The 21,373-nt window shown below is 42.5% G+C and overlaps 1 protein-coding gene across 1 annotated transcript; it reads left to right on the forward strand.

Annotated features, from left to right (window-relative positions):
• The first annotated feature begins 1,819 nt into the window (after positions 1 to 1,819).
• On the forward strand, positions 1,820 to 19,845 carry LOC139714213 (E3 ubiquitin-protein ligase RNF216-like). Its single transcript, XM_071625927.1, has 13 exons — positions 1,820 to 2,044; positions 2,760 to 2,909; positions 3,836 to 3,949; positions 6,573 to 6,729; positions 7,396 to 7,526; positions 9,830 to 9,880; positions 11,558 to 11,744; positions 12,966 to 13,138; positions 14,622 to 14,713; positions 15,359 to 15,440; positions 17,732 to 17,884; positions 18,187 to 18,274; positions 19,479 to 19,845. Exons 1-13 carry the CDS (start codon positions 1,841 to 1,843, stop codon positions 19,544 to 19,546), a joined length of 1,650 nt encoding a protein of 549 aa, XP_071482028.1. The 5' UTR covers positions 1,820 to 1,840; the 3' UTR covers positions 19,547 to 19,845.
• Positions 19,846 to 21,373: the final 1,528 nt, after the last annotated feature.

Here is a 21,373-nt window from a genome sequence, read left to right on the forward strand (position 1 = left end):
GTGGTTTACAGGTCATTATGGGTTGTCAGTGTATGCTCCATTTGAACCAGTGCTCAGGAAATGTTGTTGACAAACAAACAAACAAACAAACAAACAAAATCTACCCACCTAACTTAATAGTAATTCAAATGTTTTGTAACTCTTCTACTTCGTACTTCGTACAACAGATGGGTCAGATGTGAACTCTCCCAAGGCACGGATAGAAGATGACAAGACCTTTCAAACCGAAGATGTCCAACAGGGCAACAAGGCCGATGTGGTGTGGATCGATTCTCCTTACCGCTCAGTACCAAAGAGTAGTTCTTCTGCGAATCCACCCCATGAACTTGACGCGGTGAAAGTGAAGAACAGCCTCAACTCGCGGCACTGGTCGACACCCACAACACAGAGTCAGTTGATTGGAAGCAGCATGGTCTCATCAAGTACAGCCTCCAAGTTTGATACTGCATCAACTTCAGAGGCAACGCCTGGGAGACTCACAGCGAGTGGAACCCCTGCCAGCTACCCATCAGGACAGAAGTCACAGGTTTCAACTCCGTACACCCTGTCCCAGTCTCTTGTCATGGATCCTGTGGTTACAAAATCTGCTACTTCAACCAGCACGACAAATGCAGGCGAGAATGGCGAAGGTCGCTGTTTGTTTCAGACCTCTAATCCTGACGGCAGTGTGGTCTCTACACCAACTCTATCTCAATCGGGAAATGCGAAGACTGCAAAAAGTTTGTCATCGAGAGATAATGGGTACAACTCCTTAGGTTATGGGAAAAGTTTGTTGGGCTTCAGCAGCATTTCGAGACCTATGCAAAGTGGAACTACTAGCTCACTCCTTCCCTCACCAGTGGCTGTGAGAAATGCATGTAATAGAGCTCAGAGTAACAGTGCTACCAGGGGAAGACAAATACCGGCAACACTCAGCAGAGCACCTAGTGATGGAGAAAGGGACACAGCAATGCCAACAGTTGTTAAATCAGAAGCCACCGTAAGCACTGCCTCAACTTTGTCGCACACACCTTCGTCCTCCCTTGTGAATTCCTTCTTGAATCAGCGAACTGCTCCAACAACAGGGGTCACCCCTTCACTAAGTGGTTCTTCAGTAGCTAATTTGACATTGTCCACTTCTTCCTCCGCCACGCAGCAAAAGGGACACAGTGTAGCCAAGACAACTGTCGCGAGGAGCTCGTTGCAGAATGGTGCAAACTTGACACTTCCTTTCCACCCCAGTGGACCTACACTGGGTAGGACCCCAAGCACACCCGGGGGCATTGTTCAAACAGCTGCCATTGAAAGAACATTAGGGAGAGCCCTTGCCTTGAAGCCAGCAGTCTTTACGCTAGCAGACTCAAACCAGAATCTGTTTTCTAACACAAGGGTAGGACTGCAGCAACAGAGGGAAGTCCCTGCGCATGCAACTGCCAACAGCAATCCAGCTCCTAGGACAGCAACTGCTCCTTCCAGGCCTGGTGCAATCAACGCTGCACGCAACACAGGTATCTTACTGCAGAATTCGTCGTCCTTGGCGGGGTCCCTCCAGAATCCTAGAGCTGTCCAAGTCACTAGGGCACCTACATCCGTTGCGGGTTTTCAGGTGACACCAGCCGCACCGACCGCACCCACCGTTGGACAGAGGCTGCGAGACCTTCATGGTGTCAATCAAAAGCCAGCTGCCCATTCTGCCTTGCGCCCCCAAGCCCCTGCCCACCAGAGACCGGCCATTCCGCCCGTGACCCAGGGGCCCGGTAATGCTAGAGGTGCACCTCCCCTGGCACCGCTGGTCTATCCCCCTGTGCCTGCCAGACCTGCACCCTTTGTGCCAAATGTCTTGCCTAGGCCTCCTCCTTTTATGCCTCCTCAACCTTGGAACCTTAATGGGCCAGGGCTTTTGGGACCACCCCTTCCGAGGGGACCCAATCCAGGACCCGCTGTAGCTGTAGCCCAGGGACCAGGGGCATATCCATATTTTAATAATGCACCGGAGGGGAACCTGACTGAACCCCTGGCAGATGAGGAAGAAATGACTATCATGTCCTTACAACTCGCTGAAGTGGTATGTTTTTATATATGCCGAAATACTGTGAAAGTGGAAATTGTATGTGTTCTGTTGGGTACAGGACTTCAAATCATTCATGCCACAGCGGTTTTGGTTTTAAGTAGGAAGCACATATTACAGTAAAAGGTGACTGGCATTATGACAGCGAATTCGCTCTTCCCACAAGACTAGCAAAAGTGAAGAAAACTGCAAATAACATGGCAGATATACCCCTACAAAATACCTACAGCTCTGTACTCTGAAATCAAAGATAGATGATATTACACATAATAAAAGTAAAGATTTAGTGCCGCTTTTGGACTAGCTTCATGTTGCACGAAATTCACAAAAATGTCCACCCTGCAAAAGTGTGTACTATTTTGAGATATGTGTGTACGTGTGCATAATTATGTGTTGATGTAGTGTTCTTTAGGTTCTGCTCTTGTATCAAGAGGTAGGGATTTTTTTTTTTTGGTATAAATTTTTCATCTTGGTAGTATGTTTTATTTGTGATGATTATTGGTGAGTTTATATCTTGTGTAATGTAATACAAAATTACACAGATCACTCGCGGTGTATGCAATTTCTGGAAATTCAATCAATTTGTATCAGTCTAAACAATAACATTCAAGCAATACATATTGTACTGTACAGCATGTAGAAAAGCAAAGTTCCATTTGAATGAGATGGCTTAATTTGCATGTTTGCTTGTTTTTTATTCTAATATCTGCAGTTGAAGTTGTTTCCCAATGCCCAGGAGGGCTTTGTGAGAAACAAACTGAAGGAATTTAAGCACACCAATGATCCTGTCAACTATGCCTGCAATTATCTGCTTGAAAACCCGGACTTCCCGAAAAAGAGTCACACTAAGCCTGCAGACAAGGTAGTACCTATTCATTTGTTTGGGAACTTGCTTTTATGTTCTTCATTATTGTTTTTGCATTAGCATAGTTGCTGCAGTCATTCTTGCATAGCTCAATTCATGTGTTTGCTGATTTTCAGAAAGCCAATATGTACAGAAAAATGCATCAAAATTAGTAGGCATTTGGTATCACAACCGTGGATTTGTCATTCAAACCAAATTTGTTCAAGTCCTCTTTAGAATTGCCACGGGATGCTATTCAGAGATGGCTTTCCATGGCAAGCCCTTTGAATATATGCCCAAGTTTATACTGAGAAAGGGCACTATGATTATATGTGCTTGATGACAGATATGCTTAAATGCAACTCTTATTCAACCTCATGTGGCAATATAGATAAATGCTTCTATCTGTTTGAAAGGTCTTGTGTTGTTCTGTTGACAATATGTGTTTTTTTTTTTTTTTTTTTGGAAAGGCTGTTCATGTGGTCATGTTTACATATGTTCAAAATGAGAGGTTGGGATATGTTGTCTCATTTTGCAGTCAATGCAGTGCTCCCACAAGCGAGAGTGTTCATTACTTTTCCAAATACAATAGATGCATTGTATGTGTGGTGTATTTCATGAACAATACTGATGTACATTGTGTTAGACAGTTTGGACAGCCGGTGGTTAAGTAGGCTGTCTGGAGTGGACGGAACTGCTGCAAAGCGTAGTTATGTAATGCAGTCCCCTCAGAAAAACAGAAACAGAAACAAAACAAAACAAAACAAATTTCTTGTTGCAGTAATGCCAATCCTTTTTACAGCATGTGGAACCTGACAGGAGGTTGCATCTTATAGTGCAACCTCTCTGATTACACCTGAGAATGTAAGAATGTGATTTGCAAGGTTTCATTGCTGGCACAAAAGGTCTAATGATGGCTGCTTTCTTTGAAATGTCTTGAACAGCAGGAAGAGAAGGAGGTGGACTACCTGAAGGTCTGGAAGACCCGGGGACGCATTGAGAATTTCCATGTCTACTCCTCACAGGGTCTGAATCTTCTCTCCAATGACTTCACTAAGGTAGGGAACTGCTGAATTTCAGCCAAAGATTAGAATGATGATGATGATGATGGTGGTGGTGGTGATGATAATGATAATGATTTAGGTTTTGGTTTTAGTTTTGAAAAAAAATTATAATGATCAGTATTCATGTATGTTTTTCAAATTCAGGCGACTGCCGTTATGTCGAAGTCCTAAGGACCAGCACTCTTCTTTTGTTACATTGTCATTTGTTATAGCTGAAAAATGAAGCATACAAATATATTTCATGGACAATGATTTGGTAATCTGAATTTTTCAGTCTTGTTGTATATTAAGCTAGAATTTCGCTCTAACTGTGTTTGTAATAAATGAGAGTGTGCTGTATTCTTCTATCGAATGCGATTTGCACCACAGGGCTGGCATCATTTATGGTTTAGCTGGCCCTTGATACGAAGTACTAGTACCTATCAATACACAAGTTTCATTGTTTGAAATGCTCCTGCAACCACTTGACTTAATTACCACTTTCAGAAAGCAGAGGAACTGATATTACCCCAAACATATTTGTCAGTGAGAAGTCAAGGGAATGTGTACTGTTCATTAAAATGAAATTTTATGAAATTCTCTTCATATGTTTTCCACTGTAAAAGTGGTTTCTTTCACGTACAGATACTTTTGCAGTTTCCATCGGTGCCAATTTTTTCACGTGTGTTTAGATTCGTGGTCGGCAAAATCTGTGAATTTACAGTCGGCAAAAACTGTTTTATTCTGCACATAAAAACCCAAACTATAATCCAGTTATTTTTTAAATTTCTTAAATAGAAATTAAAATTAAATGCAGGCTTACCTGAAACCCCATCTCTCCAGTACTTTAGCGTGGGGCACCTGCACAGGCGTTAACCTACATTGCGCGGCATCACTGTGTGTGTGTTGACCATCAATACACTCAATGCGCGGAATCTTTGTGTGTGCATGTGCGCAATAGCGTTGTAACAAGCGGCGAGTTCAAAACATTTCCTTGCGTGGTTAATTTCGCTCGACTTTTCAAAACATTTTTGTGTGATGTTAAATTCGCGGTTCAACCTCAAAGCACGAAAAAGCGTGAAAATAAAACCACCGCGAAAGAAACCACTTTTACAGTTTATCTTTTTAGCTCACCTGAGCTGAAGGCTCAAGTGAGCTATTGCGATCGCTCTTCGTCCGGCGTCCGGCGTGCGTCGTGCGTCGTGCGTCGTGCGTCGTGCGTCGTGCGTCGTACGTCGTGCATAAACTTTTTATATTTTCATCTCCTTCTTGAGAACCCCAAGACCGATTTTCGCCAAACTTGGCAGGTAGCACCCCTAGGGGGATAGGATCTCAATTTGTTCAAATGGGCACCATGGCCCACCTGGGGGGGGGGGGGGGGGGCCACAGGGGGGCCCAAACACCCTAAAATTAAGGAATCTTTAAAAATCTTCTTCTCTAGAAACAGAAGTGATGGGGCTTAGTTGATACTATGAGTAAGTACATTGATGACTGTAGTTTCAAGTTTGTTCATGGGGGAATCAGGGGTGCCCCCCTTGGGACCCAGGGGAGGGGGGGTGGGGAGGGGTCCTAATGGGGTCTAAATTGTACATTTTCATCTTCACTTTGAGATCGCCATGTCTGATTTTCACCAAACTTGGTAGGTAGCATCCCAAGGGGTATATGATCTCAATTTGTTCAAATGGACACCATGGCCCACCTCTGGGGCCCTCAGGGGGCCCCAAACCCCCTAAAATTAAGGAATCTTTGAAAATCTTCACTAGAACCAGAAGTGATAGGGCTTAGATAATACTATGAGTTGGTACATTGATGACTGTAGTTTCAAATTCATCCATGGGGTTGGCGGAATCAGGGGTGATGCCCCCCCCCCCCCCCCCCCCACCTTGGAACCCAGGAGAGGGGATGGAGAGAAGTCCTACAGTTGTAATGGAGCCTGAATTGTACATATTCATCTTCTTCTTGAAAACCTCATAATGAATTTTGACCAAACTTAGCAGGTAGCATCCCTAGGGGTATAGAATCTCAATTCCTTCAAATGGGCACCATGTCCCTCTTTGGGGGCCCCTAGGGGGCCCAACCCCCCCCCCCCCCCCCCCCCCCCACATTAAGGAATATTTAAAATCTTCTACTCTCGAACCAGAAATGATAAAGCAAAGTTGATACCATGAGTAAGTTCAAAGTTTGTTCATTGCAGATCCAGGGCTGCCTGCCCCCCCCCCCCCCAACCCTGGAGTTGAAGGGGGGGGGGGGGGGGGTCCATGTGCAGACGCAAGTTTCCAATGTTCTCAGATAAGAGTGTGCAAGAGTGCATGGAAGGGGTGAAATTGCGATACTCGGGTGAGCGCGTGACCCTTGGGTCTCTTGTTCCATATGTGACATCTCAATGTAATGACACTGTAACTTCGAATATTCAGAACTTTCTGAAAAATTATCTGATTTCCCTCAAGCTTTCAGTTTCACTTATGTGTGCTACTTATATTGCCTCATTCACTCAATCCACATATATGTATTTGTCTTTCATTCCCCTTTAACGAGGGCAAAATGACAATTTCTGGGAAAAATTATGCCAGGACTCTGGTAGGATAACAAACAGCACAACAAAACGTTGGGGACGCCCTTCTCAATCTTTTCATTCCAGATCAGTAAGACCAGTCTGCGGCTGGTGATGCAATCTCTCTTTAACTTCTGCTATGCTAAGACGCGGAAGGCCCTGGACGACGCCATAAAAGCCGACCCCAATGCCCAGGCCATGATGCAGGATAACAGTAGGGGGACGTTCTTCCACGTCAGTGGAGGTAGGTCCCGGGCTCATTGTTTTGGGGGGAATAGATTTCGTAAAACACATGGTGATTAACATGTGTGTTGTGTGTGTGTGTGTGTGAATGTACTTTGTTTGTTAGTTTGTTTCATTTTCCATCTGAGAAGATGACTGAATAGCCCATATTCAGCTGCAGTAGCTGGTCTTCCATGGGGTCCAGATGGATGTAAGGTGGGATCACTTCACCGGGTTGAACATCCTGCTCTTTGCGATGAACATAAATGAAGCGAGATCTTTTACGTGCAGGAGTTGTGACTCTCTCACACACGGGACCTCCAATTTACGTCCTATGCTCTTACCAGAGGGGACGGTATGTTTATACACACCATCGCTCAGGGGGATTCAGGAATCAAACCGGGGTCCTTTGAATCGTGAGGCAGATGCGCCACCCACTGAGCTAACTCACCGCCATCAGTGTCCTTGTTCATTGTGTTCGGTGTTTGATTGTTGTGATGAGTTGACTTGTAGTATGCCAGGCAATGTAATGTCTGTGTGGCTTCGTGTGTGTGATGACTGACTTAATTTTGTTACATAAGTATACTTTGTTTATAACATCTCCCCAATTTCCCCTCTTATCTTCCTGTTGCCCAACTGCATCTCCAATGGTTGCATCGATGTTTTAATCCGTTTGTCCTTGCTCCAGAAAATGGGCGCAAAGTGGAAGTGCGTCTCTTGAGGAAGCCCCGCCCGCATGTCCATTTCCTCTCGACATTCCATCCTGAGCTGCAGAAGGAGGTGGACTTCATCAAGAAACTCATGAAGAACGAAGACGAGGTAGAAGTCCTGATCTTGTATTTCATTACGTAAGCCTCCGATCAAGACTACATCTTGTGGGGTTGTTGTGTGAGATCATACTGCGCGCATGTGTGGTATTTTGTGAAGATAAGGTAACATTCATACGGTAGTCTAATACCTCATGTGGTATGCTTAGCTAACCCTTGCTGTGCCTTGTTCGCCGGTTGCTATTCATACTGGAGTTCTTTGCTGATTGGCCCAGATGTCTGGAAACTAATTGTCAATGAATAGAGATTACCTAGTCTCCGGAATCCCTATTGTGTCACCATGGCCTTCCCCCATTACACTGAGGCACATTGCTACACCTGAGTGGGTGTGCTAACTTAACAATTAGGTCAGGTTTGAATGGATTACTAAATGCTTATGAAAAAAACTTGGCCAGTTAAGCTAAGCACTTGGATACATAAAGGGTTATTATTTGGAACAGACATTGGATGTGATATTTTTTTTTTCCCTTTTGGCACGCAAGTTATGAGATAAAAAGTAAAAGAAAACATGAGAATATGAAAGTCTAAACATCTTTGGTATTGTTTCACATTCCTGTTGATTTTTAGCTCACCTGAGCCAAAGGCTCAAGTGAGCTATTGCGATCGCCCTTCGTCCGGCGTCCGTCGTGCGTCGTGCGTCGTGCGTCGTCCGTCGTCCGTCGTCCGTCGTCCGTCGTCCGTCGTGCGTCGTCCGTCGTGCGTCGTGCGTAAACTTTTTACATTTTCATCTTCTTCTTGAAAACCCCAAGACCGATTTTCATCAAACTTGGCAGGTAGCATCCCTAGGGGGTTAGGAACTCAATCTGTTAAAATGGGCACCATGCCCCACCCAGGGGGCCCCCAGGGGGGCCCAAACCCCCCAAAATTAAGGAATCTGTAAAAATCTTCTTCTCTAGAACCAGAAGTGATAGAGCTAAGTTAATAATATGAGTTAGTACATTGATGACTGTAGTTTCAAGTTTGTTCATGGCAGAATCAGGGGTGCCCCCCTTGGGACCCAGGGGAGGGGGGTGGGGAAGGGTTCTAATGGGGCCTAAATTGTACATTTTCATCTTCTTCTTGAGAACTCCATGACCCATTTTCACCAAACTTGGCAGGTAGCATCCCTAGGGGGTTAGGAACTCCATTTGTTAAAATGGGCACCATGACCCACCCAGGGGGCCCCCAGGGGGCCCAAACCCCCCAAAATTAAGGAATCCGCAAAAATCTTCTTCTCTAGAACCAGAAGTGATAGAGCTAGGTTAATACTATGAGTTAGCACATTGATGACTGTAGTTTCAAGTTTGTTCATGGCAGAATCAGGGGTGCCCCCCTTTGGACCCGGGGGGGGGGGGGGGGGGGGGGGTGGGGTGAGGAGGGGTCCTAATGGGGCCTAAATTGTACATTTTTATCTTCTTCTTGAGAACCCCATGACCCATTTTCACCAAACTTGGCAGGTAGCATCCCTAGGGGGTTAGGATCTCAATTTGTTAAAATGGGCACCATGCCCCGCCCAGGGGGCCCCCAGGGGGCCCAAACCCCCCAAATGAAGGAATCTTTAAAAATCTTCTCTAGAATCAGAAGTTATAGAGCTGAGATAATACTATGAGTGAGTACAGTAATGACTGTAGTTTCAAGTTTGTTCATAGGAGATCCAGGGGTGCCCCTCTTGGGGGTGGGGGGGGGGGGTGGTTGGAAGGGTCCAAATGGAGGCCTGAATTGTACATTTTCATCTTCTTCCTGAAAACCTCATGATGGATTTTTGTCAAACTTGGCAGGTAGCATCCCTAGGTGGTCAGGATCTCAATTTATCAAACTGGGCACCATGCCCCACCCAGAGGGCCCCAAAGGGGCCCCAATTCCCCCAAATTAAGGAATCTTGAAAAAATTGGGCCCTTATTGTACATTTTCATCTTCCACTTGAGAATGCCTCGTCAAATTTTGGTAGAGCTGTGAATAATTTAGATTAGTGACTGCGTGAAAGGTGAACTTGCGATACTCAGGTGAGCGCTAGACCCGCGGGTCTCTTGTTTCCTTTGTGGCTGAAACTGTGGCAGGAAAATCAATTTAACAGAATTGATGCATTAAAATCCTCAAAGGTGTGAATAGATGCCAAACATAAAGATAATTTCACTACGCCCAAAACTGAATGATAAATCTTGATGATAAAACGAAAAAGGCTGTCGTGAGTGCATAGATCTGCTTTGTGCTATCTGATGTCCGTGCAATATATTTTGTGTATGCAATTGCCCTGATGTGATTCCAACACTTCGTTCAGTTCAGTTCATTTCAATTCACTCCTCTTTTTGCTGACAGAAATCGGACTACCAAGTGGCATTAAGGTTGAACGAGGACCAGTATGAGAAGGTAAATAGAACGACTGATGTGATAATATAATCAGTTATTTGTATGTATATGTTGTTTTTTTTTTCTTATTATGCTCCGCCACGAAGTGGTGCCGGAGGCATTATGTTTTCGGGTTGTCCGTCCGTCCGTCCTTCCGTCCGTCCGTAATAAATTTTGTGGACAGGGTAACTATCAAAACCTTTTAAGGTATCCTAATGAAACTTGGCATGTATGTGTATTAGGGGGTGAAGTTGTGCCTATCAACTTTTGGGTGCACATGGTCAAGGTCAAAGGTCAAAAGGTCAAGGTCAAATACGTAAAATTTCACTATTTCCTCCATATCTATGCAATGCCTGAAGATATTTTCTTGAAACTTAGTGCAAACATGTATTACCCAATTAAGATTTTCTGGTGAAATTTTTGGGTCATGAGGTCAAAGGTCAAAGGTCAAAAGGTTAAATTAAAATATCAAAACTTCGCTTTTTTATCCGTACCTTGGAAATTGTTCAAGGTATCTTCATGGAACATAGTATATTACTGTATACACGTACTGACTGGCAGTTATTATCTAGAGAATCTAGGGTTCATAGGGTCAAAGATCAGGGGTCAAAGGTCAAGTGCAACACTTCAAATTTTTACTATTTCCCTCATACATGTATTTATGTAATGCCAGCAATTTTTTTTTTTTAAACACTTGGTGTATGCATGAATAACCTAGATTATCTTGAAATTTTCTTTTTCTCTCTTTTTTTTTTTTTTTTTTGGGGGGGGGGGTTTGCCTCAAAGGTCAAAAGGTCAAAGATCAAGGGAAAGTGCTGAACTAACTTTTTCCTCCATATCTCAGAAGTTGCTCAAGTTATCTTGAAACTTAATATGCATGTTCTGCCTGACAGTGATTATCCTATGAATTTTAGGGTCAAAGGCCAAAAGAAAATGGTAACAGTGTACTTTTCAATACAGAAATTACACTTTTTCTCTATACCTTGAAATTAGAGTATTCATACACTTATGAATGGGTCAAAGTCAAGTTAAAGTCCTTGAATCCCCAAATACATGCTCTCCTATTCATCTAATTAAACCTAGGTAAAGGAAGGTGAACATTCGACACATCTGTGACAAACATGTAATTTCAATATTTTGCCAATATTGTAAAAATGTAATTATACATTGTCCACATATACTATAGACCTATTAGGAGAATCATGCATTATGGCGGAGGCATAGCAGTCGCCTTAGCGACATTTCTAGTAAAACCTGGAGACCTTATACAGCATGAATTATGAGTCTATATTTCTATATTACCCCAACAAAGTATTCTCATTGAAGGGGCGGTGGGATTCTTAATTACACATGCTACCAACATTTTGTTCTGAAGGTATGATAACGTAGACATTGCCTGTTCTGTTTAATGGAAATTTTCATTTAAGTGCTCATCAGTAGTTGGTAGTAGTAATGTCAAAGTACTGTGTAAAAGTTTCTCGTCTAAGAGTAAATATATACTTGCTTTGAATGTGATTGGACATTGTAGAATGCGTAATGTAAGTTCAAACATTTTTTTTTTTGAAGTGTATCAGACTTGCAGAACTTTGAACACACTTTAAATATGGAAATTCGAAGACTTTCTCAATTGAATCAGAAATCCATTTCTTAAAAATATGTTTGCTTTTATGTTTGTCCGTGACCCTTGGCCCGTTCCAGGAAGGTCAAATGATAGAGTGCGGCTGCTGCTACATGGAAGTAACCTTTGAGAACATGGTGCAGTGCCTGGAGGGACACCTGTTCTGTCGCACCTGCCTCCAGAGCTACACCAAGGAGGCGGTCTTTGGCCAGGGCAAGGCCACCTTGTCCTGCCTGGAGGACGGCTGTGACAGCGTCTTCCCCAGAAGTGAGTTTTTTGCCTTTATTCATTTATTCATCATACTTACCTCCGAGATGGGAGGAGGTTTGATTTCATCAGCTTTGGGTGGTTTGTTTGTCTATTTGTTTGTTTGTTTGTTTGTCCATGTGCAAAATAACTCAAGTTGTGAACAGATTGGATGAAACTTGCAGGAAAAGTCAATAGTGACACAAGGTGATTAAATTTTGATAGTGATTTGGGAATTTTTATGAATTTTTGAACAATTTTTTATCTTTTGGCCTGTGAGGTCAGTGAACTTGGAAGTTCTAGCTGTGTGTACTGGAGGTGTACAAACAAGCACTAAAGCAAGTGCTCTGCTTGGGCAAGGCGTCATGCAGCTGGATGCTGATGATGTAACAAAAGGCTTCTATATTGGGAAATTTCATGCGTGTATGGGTGGAAATGAGTCGTTGCCTTGGCAGAGGTCTGCACTCAGTACTTTTCTAGTTCATTTATTTACTATCATTATTTTTTCTTGGGGGGGGGGGGGAGGGACTTTTGGCTCGACCCCTCAGAACTGCTGCTGTAGAATACTGATATTGCAGCTGATCGACCTTCATTGATGTCCTTCATTGACGTAAATGAGCATCAAATTTAGTTGTAGCCATGATTAAAGTAAAAATTGTGAGCATACATACTTGGCCTGGATTCGAACTAAAACCTAATCACTGAACAGATGTCTTGTCCACTAGACCACAGAGCTTACGCCCGACAGCCAGTGTTGGTTCTAATCCTTATAGCATGCATCTTGTACTGTGTACCTTTATTCAAATTAATGAAATTCTTACGTGGAGTTGTTTTTAGATACATTGTATGTGACAACACAATACTGCTGCCACTGGGAATGTACAATCAGTTGTATGTGAAAGCATTTGGTTGAAATTGTTGACAGTAAAATGAGTGACTGAAAGAAAGCCTGTACTGATTGAGTGTGTGTGACAAAGGTTTGTTTATTGTAATGTCAGAGGCATGCAATTTTGCAAAAACTATATAGTGATCATGAGCCTATTAAACACAGGAGTAGATTTTCATTGGTGATGTCAGCCTTGTAGTATGCATATCTAGAAATTGTGCAGCTCAGCGGCAAAAGTGTGCCATGGTACTTGTCACTGCATGTCACGTGACAAGCAATTGACCAGTCAGATATAGCTCAAATCATTTTTAATAGGTGTTGCATAAGATCTGCTGTCTGTTTCTGTTCTGGACCAGGCCAGCTGGAGAAGACTCTGTCCAGCGAGATCCTGGCCAAGTACGACGAGCGCGTGGTTGAGGAGTCCATCCAGCTGGCTGAGGTGGACAACCTGCTCCGCTGCCCCAACTGTAACTACGCAGCCGTGCTCGACGCGGACCACAAGATCTTCTCCTGTCCCGAATGCCATGAGGTCAGTGTCATCATTTAAGGAGCTACATGTATGTAATGCGTGTGCATATATGCGTATATATATGCTTATGTGACCGACAGTGCTTTTGTGACGGCTGCATCACGATTGTGGAACGATCTACCACAGTTCGTCGGCATTTCCCCATCCCTTGATGTCTTCAAAAAGAATCTGAAGACTTTTCTTTTTAATTTTTATCTGTGACTGAATTTTGTTGTGAAGTGCTGTGAAACCAGTCATTGACTGTGTAAGAGCACTATATAAATGATCTGATTGTACATATGTATTGTATTGTATGTAGGCTTGTGTTAATTTATGATACCCTCGACATCACTTATGTGGCCAAATGAATATCTAAATATGTGCCATATATTCTATAATAGTTTTTCTACTATTTTTCTTTAGATTATGAGGATACCCCAACTAAAATCCTTCCAAACCAATATCCTGCCAGTGACATTATTTGTTTCTCCTGAAATTCTCCCGTCTGGATCCCCTAGCCAACTGAAACTCTGATAGTGCGAAAATGCAGATTATATTATTGTGTATGCAAAGCCCACATCATGAGCTCGAAGAAAGACATCCCTTGTGGCATAGGTCCAGCGCCTGCTTCAGGGCCTGGGAAGCTCTATGGTTATAGATGCTGTCTGGTGCTATCTTAACCTTAATTTTGTAACATATATGATAAAACTCAAGTTGAGAGTTAAAAAGCATTTAATTTTAAGCGGAGAAAAACACATTTTTAGCAAGTGACACACAGCTAGGAGAGTGGGAGATTTTGAGAAAATGACCGTAAAGCGGGAGAGTTGGAGCCTTGTTATCATGTGAGAGAAAGATTTTGGAAGAGGATTCGTATTTCCAGAAATGATATGCTTGTATTGTCTAACAATCGTAAGGTTGTTTGGTTCGAGTCCAACCGAAGTATGTGAGCCAATAATTTTTATCATGGCTACCACTTAAACAATGAACAATCGGTGTGTTTTTACTATTGTACATCAATGAAAGGCAATTTGTCAGTCACTTGCAATGAAAACAACCCGACGCAAGACTCATTAAAGGGTGTATACAGTTCTGGTTGAGGTGAGGATTTAGCTTTTAACGTTTTGCAAGATATTCAGAAACCACTCTATGAGCTGTCAAAGAGCATGCAATTCAAATGGGCATGAAAAGTTTATTTGATGAAAATCGGTTTTGAAATGGCCGAGATATCCAAAAACAAGGTGAAACAAAGAGATCCTAATAAAAGATGTGGCCTGTCGCCTTTTATTATTATCACTTTTTGGGATATCTCAGCCATTTGAAAACCAATTTTCATCAAATAAACGTTGAGTCCTTCTTAAAATTACATGCTCTTTCATATTTCATAAGAGGTTTCTCAGTATCTCACTTAGGAATGTTATAAACCTGAATCCCCACCTCAACCAGTACTGTACAGTCCCTTTAAGTTGCATAGTGATGTATGTGTTACTCTTTGCTGCAAACTCAGGAAACATGTCGTGACTGCAAGGAGCCGTGGAAGGACCATTTTGGCCTGGCCTGTGATGAGGTGAAGAAGCAGTCCAAACTAAGGTTGACATAGTAAGTAGATATTTTGTGATCTGTCTGTTGAAGTAAACACAGGCTGCTCAGTGGTCACACTCTTTTGTGTATGTGATCTCTTCATGGTGGTCATTGTTTTTTTGTCCACTGCCACTTGCCTATTATCATTTGAATAGTGGCATGCATGAGAACAGCGGAATAGATATTAAAATAGTAGGAAAAGTAACTTACTTCTTGTAAACTGTTCAATCCGAGTTCCATTAAACAACATAGTCAAACCATACTTGATTAAACTTACATGTATATCCGGATGTGGCTTTCTGTGCATCAAAAGTGTATACACAAGACAATCATGAACTCATCATTTTTGACTGAGCGGTAATAAACAAATACTGGCAATTACCATTGCAATGCAGCCTCTTCATTGTACTTCAGTGTACTTCATTATGTGATAGCCATTCCTCTACACTCACAAAAAATAGAAAGAAATATACTGTAAATGCAAAAATTTTTGCAGTACAATAATTTTTGCGTATTTCGCACTATATCTGGCTGGCACGAATGCTAAGGCCCGCGAAAGTGTCTTCTTAATTTTCTCTGCACATTTTGAATGGGCTGACAATTGTCTGTGCAATGTACGACCCAAACTCTTTTTCTTCTTGTGTCACTCCTATGTCAACACAGCCACGAGAGAATGACTGAAGCCAAGGTGAGGACCTGCTACAAGTGTGGGACCAAGTTCACCAAGGATCAAGGCTGCAATAAGGTACCTTTTTGCCTTTCCACAGATAGTGGCAAAAAAGAAAACAAAAAAAAAAGAGAAAAAACAACAACAACAACAAGATTAACAACAACAAAAATCCTTCAATGGTTACCAGTCGCAGATAATATTACCAAGAATTCTTCATTTGTGCAACAAAGTTTGAAGTTAAGAAACCAGGGAATACACTGGTTACCTTCTGCTTTGAAGTTTGCCCATATTTCTTTCAGGAAGGTTTTTCCTCACTACTCCGAGGCTTGCCCGACATATCTACAAAAAATGCCTTTAAAACAGATTCCAAGTATGAACTGATTGATTGATTGATTAATTAATTACTTGACTTTATTTTGATTTCACATCCCAACAATGAAAATCAGAGATATCATCACAATGTATGTACATGTACATTCAATACATTAAAATGGATGTAACATAATTGCAATTTTCAACATGAGTACATAGATGCAATTTTTAAAGAATAGAAATATGGGAAGATCAAAAAAGCTCGAAGAGCGTGACAGTTGGTCATCCCAACACGTCACTATAACATGAAGAGAATGTAAAAATCAAGATTTCTACAACAAACTGAAAAGTTGCTCATGTAGTCACTAATCAAATATCAGCATTTTCCTGCGTCCTAAATTACGTTGGACATGCTGGTACATCCCCTCTCCTGATCGCGATATTTCTTCATTTCTATTTTTTTAACGATTTTTGTGTGTCAATCCAAACCAGATTGAACATACACTAAATTTATTAGCTCACCTGAGCCAAAGGCTCAAGTGAGCTATTGCGATCGCTCTTCGTCCGGCGTCCGTCATGCGTCGTGCGTCGTGCGTCGTGCGTAAACTTTTTACATTTTCATCTTCTTCTTCAGAACCCCATGACCGATTTTCACCAAACTTGGCAGGTAGCATCCCTAGGGGGATAGGATCTCAATTTGTTCAAATGGGCACCATGGCCCACCTGGGGGGCCCCAGGGGGGCCCAAACACCCTAAAATTAAGGAATCTTTAAAAATCTTCTTCTCTAGAACCAGAAGTGATAGGGCTTAATTGATACTATGAGTAAGTACATTGATGACTGTAGTTTCAAGTTTGCTCATGGGGGAATCAGGGGTGCCTCCCTTGGGACCCAGGGGAGGGGGGTGGGGCGGGGTCCTAATGGGGCCTAAATTGTACATTTTCATCTTCACTTTGAGATCGCCATGTCTGATTTTCACCAAACTTGTTAGGTAGCATCCCTAGGGGGATAGGATCTCAATTTGTTCAAATGGGCACCATTGCCCACCTGGGGGGTCCCTAGGGGGCCAAACCCCCTAAAATTAAGGAACCTTTAAAAATCTTCTCTAGAACCAGAAGTGATAGGGCTTAGATGATACTATGAGCAAGTACATTGATGACTGTAGTTTCAAGTTTGTTCATGGGGGAATCAGGGGTGCCCCCCTTGGGACCCAGGGGAGGGGGTGGGGAGGGGTCCTAATGGGGCCTAAATTGTACATTTTCATCTTCACTTTGAGATCGCCATGTCTGATTTTCACCAAACTTGTTAGGTAGCATCCCTAGGGGGATAGGATCTCAATTTGTTCAAATGGGCACCATTGCCCACCTGGGGGGTCCCTAGGGGGCCAAACCCCCTAAAATTAAGGAACCTTTAAAAATCTTCTCTAGAACCAGAAGTGATAGGGCGTAGATGATACTGTGAGTTAGTACATTGATGACTGTAGTTTCAAGTTTGTTCATGGGGGAATCAGGGGTGCCCCCCTTGGGACCCAGGAGAGGGCTGGGGAGAAGTCCTACAGTTGTAATGGAGCCTGAATTGTACATGTTCATCTTCTTCTTGAAAACCTCAAGATGAATTTTGACCAAACTTAGCAGGTAGCATCCCTAGGGGGATAGAATCTCAATTCCTTCAAATGGGCACCATGTCCCTCTTGGGGGGCCCCTAGGGGGCCCACCACCCCTCACATTAAGGAATATTTAAAATCTTCTGCTCTAGAACCAGAAATGATAAAGCAAAGTTAATACCATGAGTTTGTACATTGATGACTTTAGTTCCAAGTTTGTTAATTGCAGATTCAGATCCAGGACTGCCTGCCCCCCCGAGTTGAGGGGGGGGGGGGGGGGGGGAGGGATCCATATGCAGACCTAAAGTTTCCAATGTTCTTAGGTAAGAGTGTGCAAGAATGCATGGAAGGTGAAATTGCGATACTCAGGTGAGCGCGTGACCCGCGGGTCTCTTGTTAATTTATAAAATGAAAAAAAAGCTCCCATTTGTTCGTTTTTTTCCCCATCCCAGATGACGTGCCGGTGCGGTGCCAAGATGTGCTACATCTGCCGTCAGCCCATTAAGGACTACTCCCACTTTGACAACACGGCCCAGCAGCCCAGACCGGGCGTGAAGTGGGTCCCACGCCCTGGCGAGAAGTGCCGACTGTGGACCAATGCAGAGGTAGGCATGGATAGAAATGACAACATGCTGCCTGTACAGTATAGAGGTACCTGCTCTTTATCAGTAGGCTTTTTTATTTCCTCAGAATGATCATCTCATTTATTTATTTTTTTTTAGATATCTAATTATGACAAAACTTTCAGAGTTCTGTCCTTTTTTTGAATTGAACTTGAAATGAAGAGAACTTTTCTCTTTTTAATACACAGTGGAACCGTGCATGTTCCCTTGTGTTGTGTATGTCAGTGAGCAGCGAACTTAAATTAATTTTTGCTGTCAATTGTCTGTGTCGTGTCGTTTTGCAGGAGGATGATGACCGGGCTGTCCATGAGATCGAGATGGAGATGAAGGAGGAGGAGCGGAAGTTGAGACTGACATCGTCCACCTCAGCCGGTGAGTTAATCCTCTCCACCAGTAAGGGCTCTAAGCTGAATTATAATTTGTAAGTAAGCAAGCAGACAATCATGTAGAAAGAGAGCAATGCCACAATGTGTAGAACACTTTAATTGATAACCCTCCACTTTGTTAACTACTGTAAAAGTGGATATTTTTCTGTCATTATTTTTCCCGCTTGGCCGGGTGTAACAAATTTTGTGTGTGTTAAATTCTGCATAATCAAAACATTAGATAGTGTTATATATCACAAACAAAAATGTTCACATGCCTTTATTTTTGCACTAGTTTTTAGTGGCCTGAAATGCGGGAAAATTTCCACTGCAACACTTATACATTGCTTCCTGTGGTCTTGTGAATTACATACATATAATTTTGTTTTTTGTTATTTACCCCCCCCCCCCCCCCCCCCCCCCCAAAAAAAAAAAAAAAAAAAAAAAAAGAAAAAAAGAAAAAAAAAAGAAAAAAGAAAATGAAATGAAATGTACATGTGAACAAAGCCAACAAAACAGTAAAAAACAAAAGTACAATTTGTTGGTCTCAATATAAATCCAGGTCTGGCCACAGCAGAAAATAGCGACCCATGTTTTAAGTGCGACATAGTGGCAAAGTCTTTTTGTCACTATTACACTTCCCTTTCATTGCAGAGAGTTGGTGACCGGCAAGAACCTTAAATATGATCATTTGATGTCAGTATGAGGTAATCCAAGGCCTGTTTGCACTTGCTGCAGAACTCTTGTAGTTTGAACTGAAGTAAACCCCAATTTAGGTATTTCATGAAAGAAGTGTGTGTGAAAGAAGGTCTACTGCTTACACATTCAAATGCCCAGTCAGCTTGAATCACAGGATGTGTATTTATCAAAACATATGAAAAAAAAGGGGTATTTTTCTTATTGCTTTGACCTGTTGTTAGATTTGACTTTGTGGGTGCTGCAGAACTCTTGTAGTTTAAACTGTGAAGTGAACACCAATCTTGGTATTTTGTGAAAGAAGTGTGTGAGAGAAGGCCTACTGCTTACACATCTTAATACTCAGTCGGCTTGAGTCACAGGATGTGTTTTACACATATTAAAAAAAAAAAGGAGAATTTTATTTATTGCTTTGATCTGTTGTTAGGTTTGACCTTGCGGGTGCTGACTCAAAGTGGATATGTTGTCCCTCTAATTGATTTTGTTTGACTTTTTTTCTTTTAATATATTGGCAGATGCGAAACGAGCCACGGATGGAGAAGAGACAGAGGGAAACGAGGCCAAGCGAGCCCGGACCAGCTGAGATGAGATCTCTCCGCCGTGGCAAATGGGAGCTGTAACTCGAGCGGCTTTTGTAGAGGGCGCCGCTCGCGGGTTGACTGCGAGAGACTTGGAAACACAGTTGAGCTTTCGTCCGAGCGGTCATAACGATCAGCGTCTTCGAAGGTCCCCTCACGACGTGCGTGATGCCGATTTGATAGCAAAGAATGTGTGTGCGTTTGAGCCGTCCCGCGTGATCGAATCTTCCAGGATGCGGCATTCCACGACTGGAGACTCCGCACTGCCCTGTCACCCCCTTCCATTGTGGATTGTGGTATCATAATCTAGGAATGAACCAGCATTCTACATTCTTGTGATGCACCTGGGGAGAGAAGGTGTGGATGTCATGGCACCTTTATTTGGTTCCTGCCCTTCTCTTTGTAATGAGCCAGGAATTGCAATATCCAGCACAACAGTGCAACTTGCAATCTTTATAGTCGCTAATATGAAAAAAAAAAAATGTCAGGAAAAGAAACAGAACAGATACGTCGGCAGTAGCCTGGCAAAAAGAAACATTGTTTATCGTAAGTACTATGTCCAACAAATGCAGGTATTGGCTCAGTAATGGTAGATATGTTGAGGGGAAAAAAAAAATATTGGCCACTACTATGACATGAGGAGTTGGGTTCCTCACAGATATAGCTTTCAAAGGCTCAACTTTTTAGTGTCGGGAGTAAGTTTAAATGTCTTCCTATTCATGTGCTATAGATAGCCGTATTATTTGGCTTGTATACTGTTTAAAACTCGTTCATAGAGCGAGAGATTATGTCAGTGACAATTTTTGCACGTACCATTCATACCAAATGCATTTTGAGCATTTCCTGTTTTGTGGTTTGACAGCTCTATTCCATGTGTGCAACTGCGGACAAACATAATGCATGCAAAGAGCCACAGTTGTGAGTGGTTTACTTGACCGAGACTTGAGTTATTAAAGTCACATGATTGTATGCAGCTGATGATGACGTAACTGTCACCGTTCACATCTGAAAGTTAAGATGACACTGCATGCCACGCTTGTACAATGTGGTGTCTCATTCATTTGTTAGTTGGAACACAGTTTAAGAGCTCATTTTGGTGGATTCACTGTTGAAGATCTGCTGTTCAAAGCCGTGCTGGCTACAGGGTGAGTTTGTAAATAGTGTACCATAGTGCAAAAAAGATAGATGTGATATATTTTGCCTCTCTTTCTCTCTCCAAATGTATGTCTTTCATGCGTGGATACGAGTTATGCAATATGCGAGTCGTGCCTTTTTAGAGTTGACCAGTCTCCAGACTGGCTTTATGTTTGAAGGGAGTAGACTGTGCTTGCATACTGGAACATGCAGCTAGCAATATCGGAGCTTCTTTCCACTCTGAGTAAAAACATAGCTGGACAAAACAAACCATGTCAGCAAGAAGGGGGCATAATCGTTGCTGGGGTGTCAAGACCTTGTATCTGCAATTTTGTGAAAATGACTTTTTTGGATTAATGGTCAGATAATCAGTTAAGTGTTGTCCTGTCCAAATCCTAGATGTCTTACCCAAAATATGAAGCCACCACAGCATGTCAAAGGAATGTCTATCCCATTGGATACAGTGCTTTGGCTGCCATGTTTTTGCTCTCCTGAACATTTGACATTTTGTAGATACGAGGTCTTGTCGCCCCAGCGACGATATGTGACTTAGAAAACAGAAAGTGAAAGAGGATCTGCAGATTAATTTTTTTTTTTTTCATTGTGGTCAAATTTTCAAAAAATTAGTCTAACAGCTCTAAGATGAAATGCAACTCATTGAGATTGGACAGTCCTGACCCACTGAAGCAAGTGAAAGG

Source organism: Diadema antillarum, unplaced genomic scaffold, assembly GCF_040938485.1.
Source record: "Diadema antillarum isolate AM-2024a unplaced genomic scaffold, OU_Dant_1.0 seq00002192_RagTag, whole genome shotgun sequence".
Lineage (NCBI taxonomy): Eukaryota > Metazoa > Echinodermata > Echinoidea > Diadematoida > Diadematidae > Diadema > Diadema antillarum.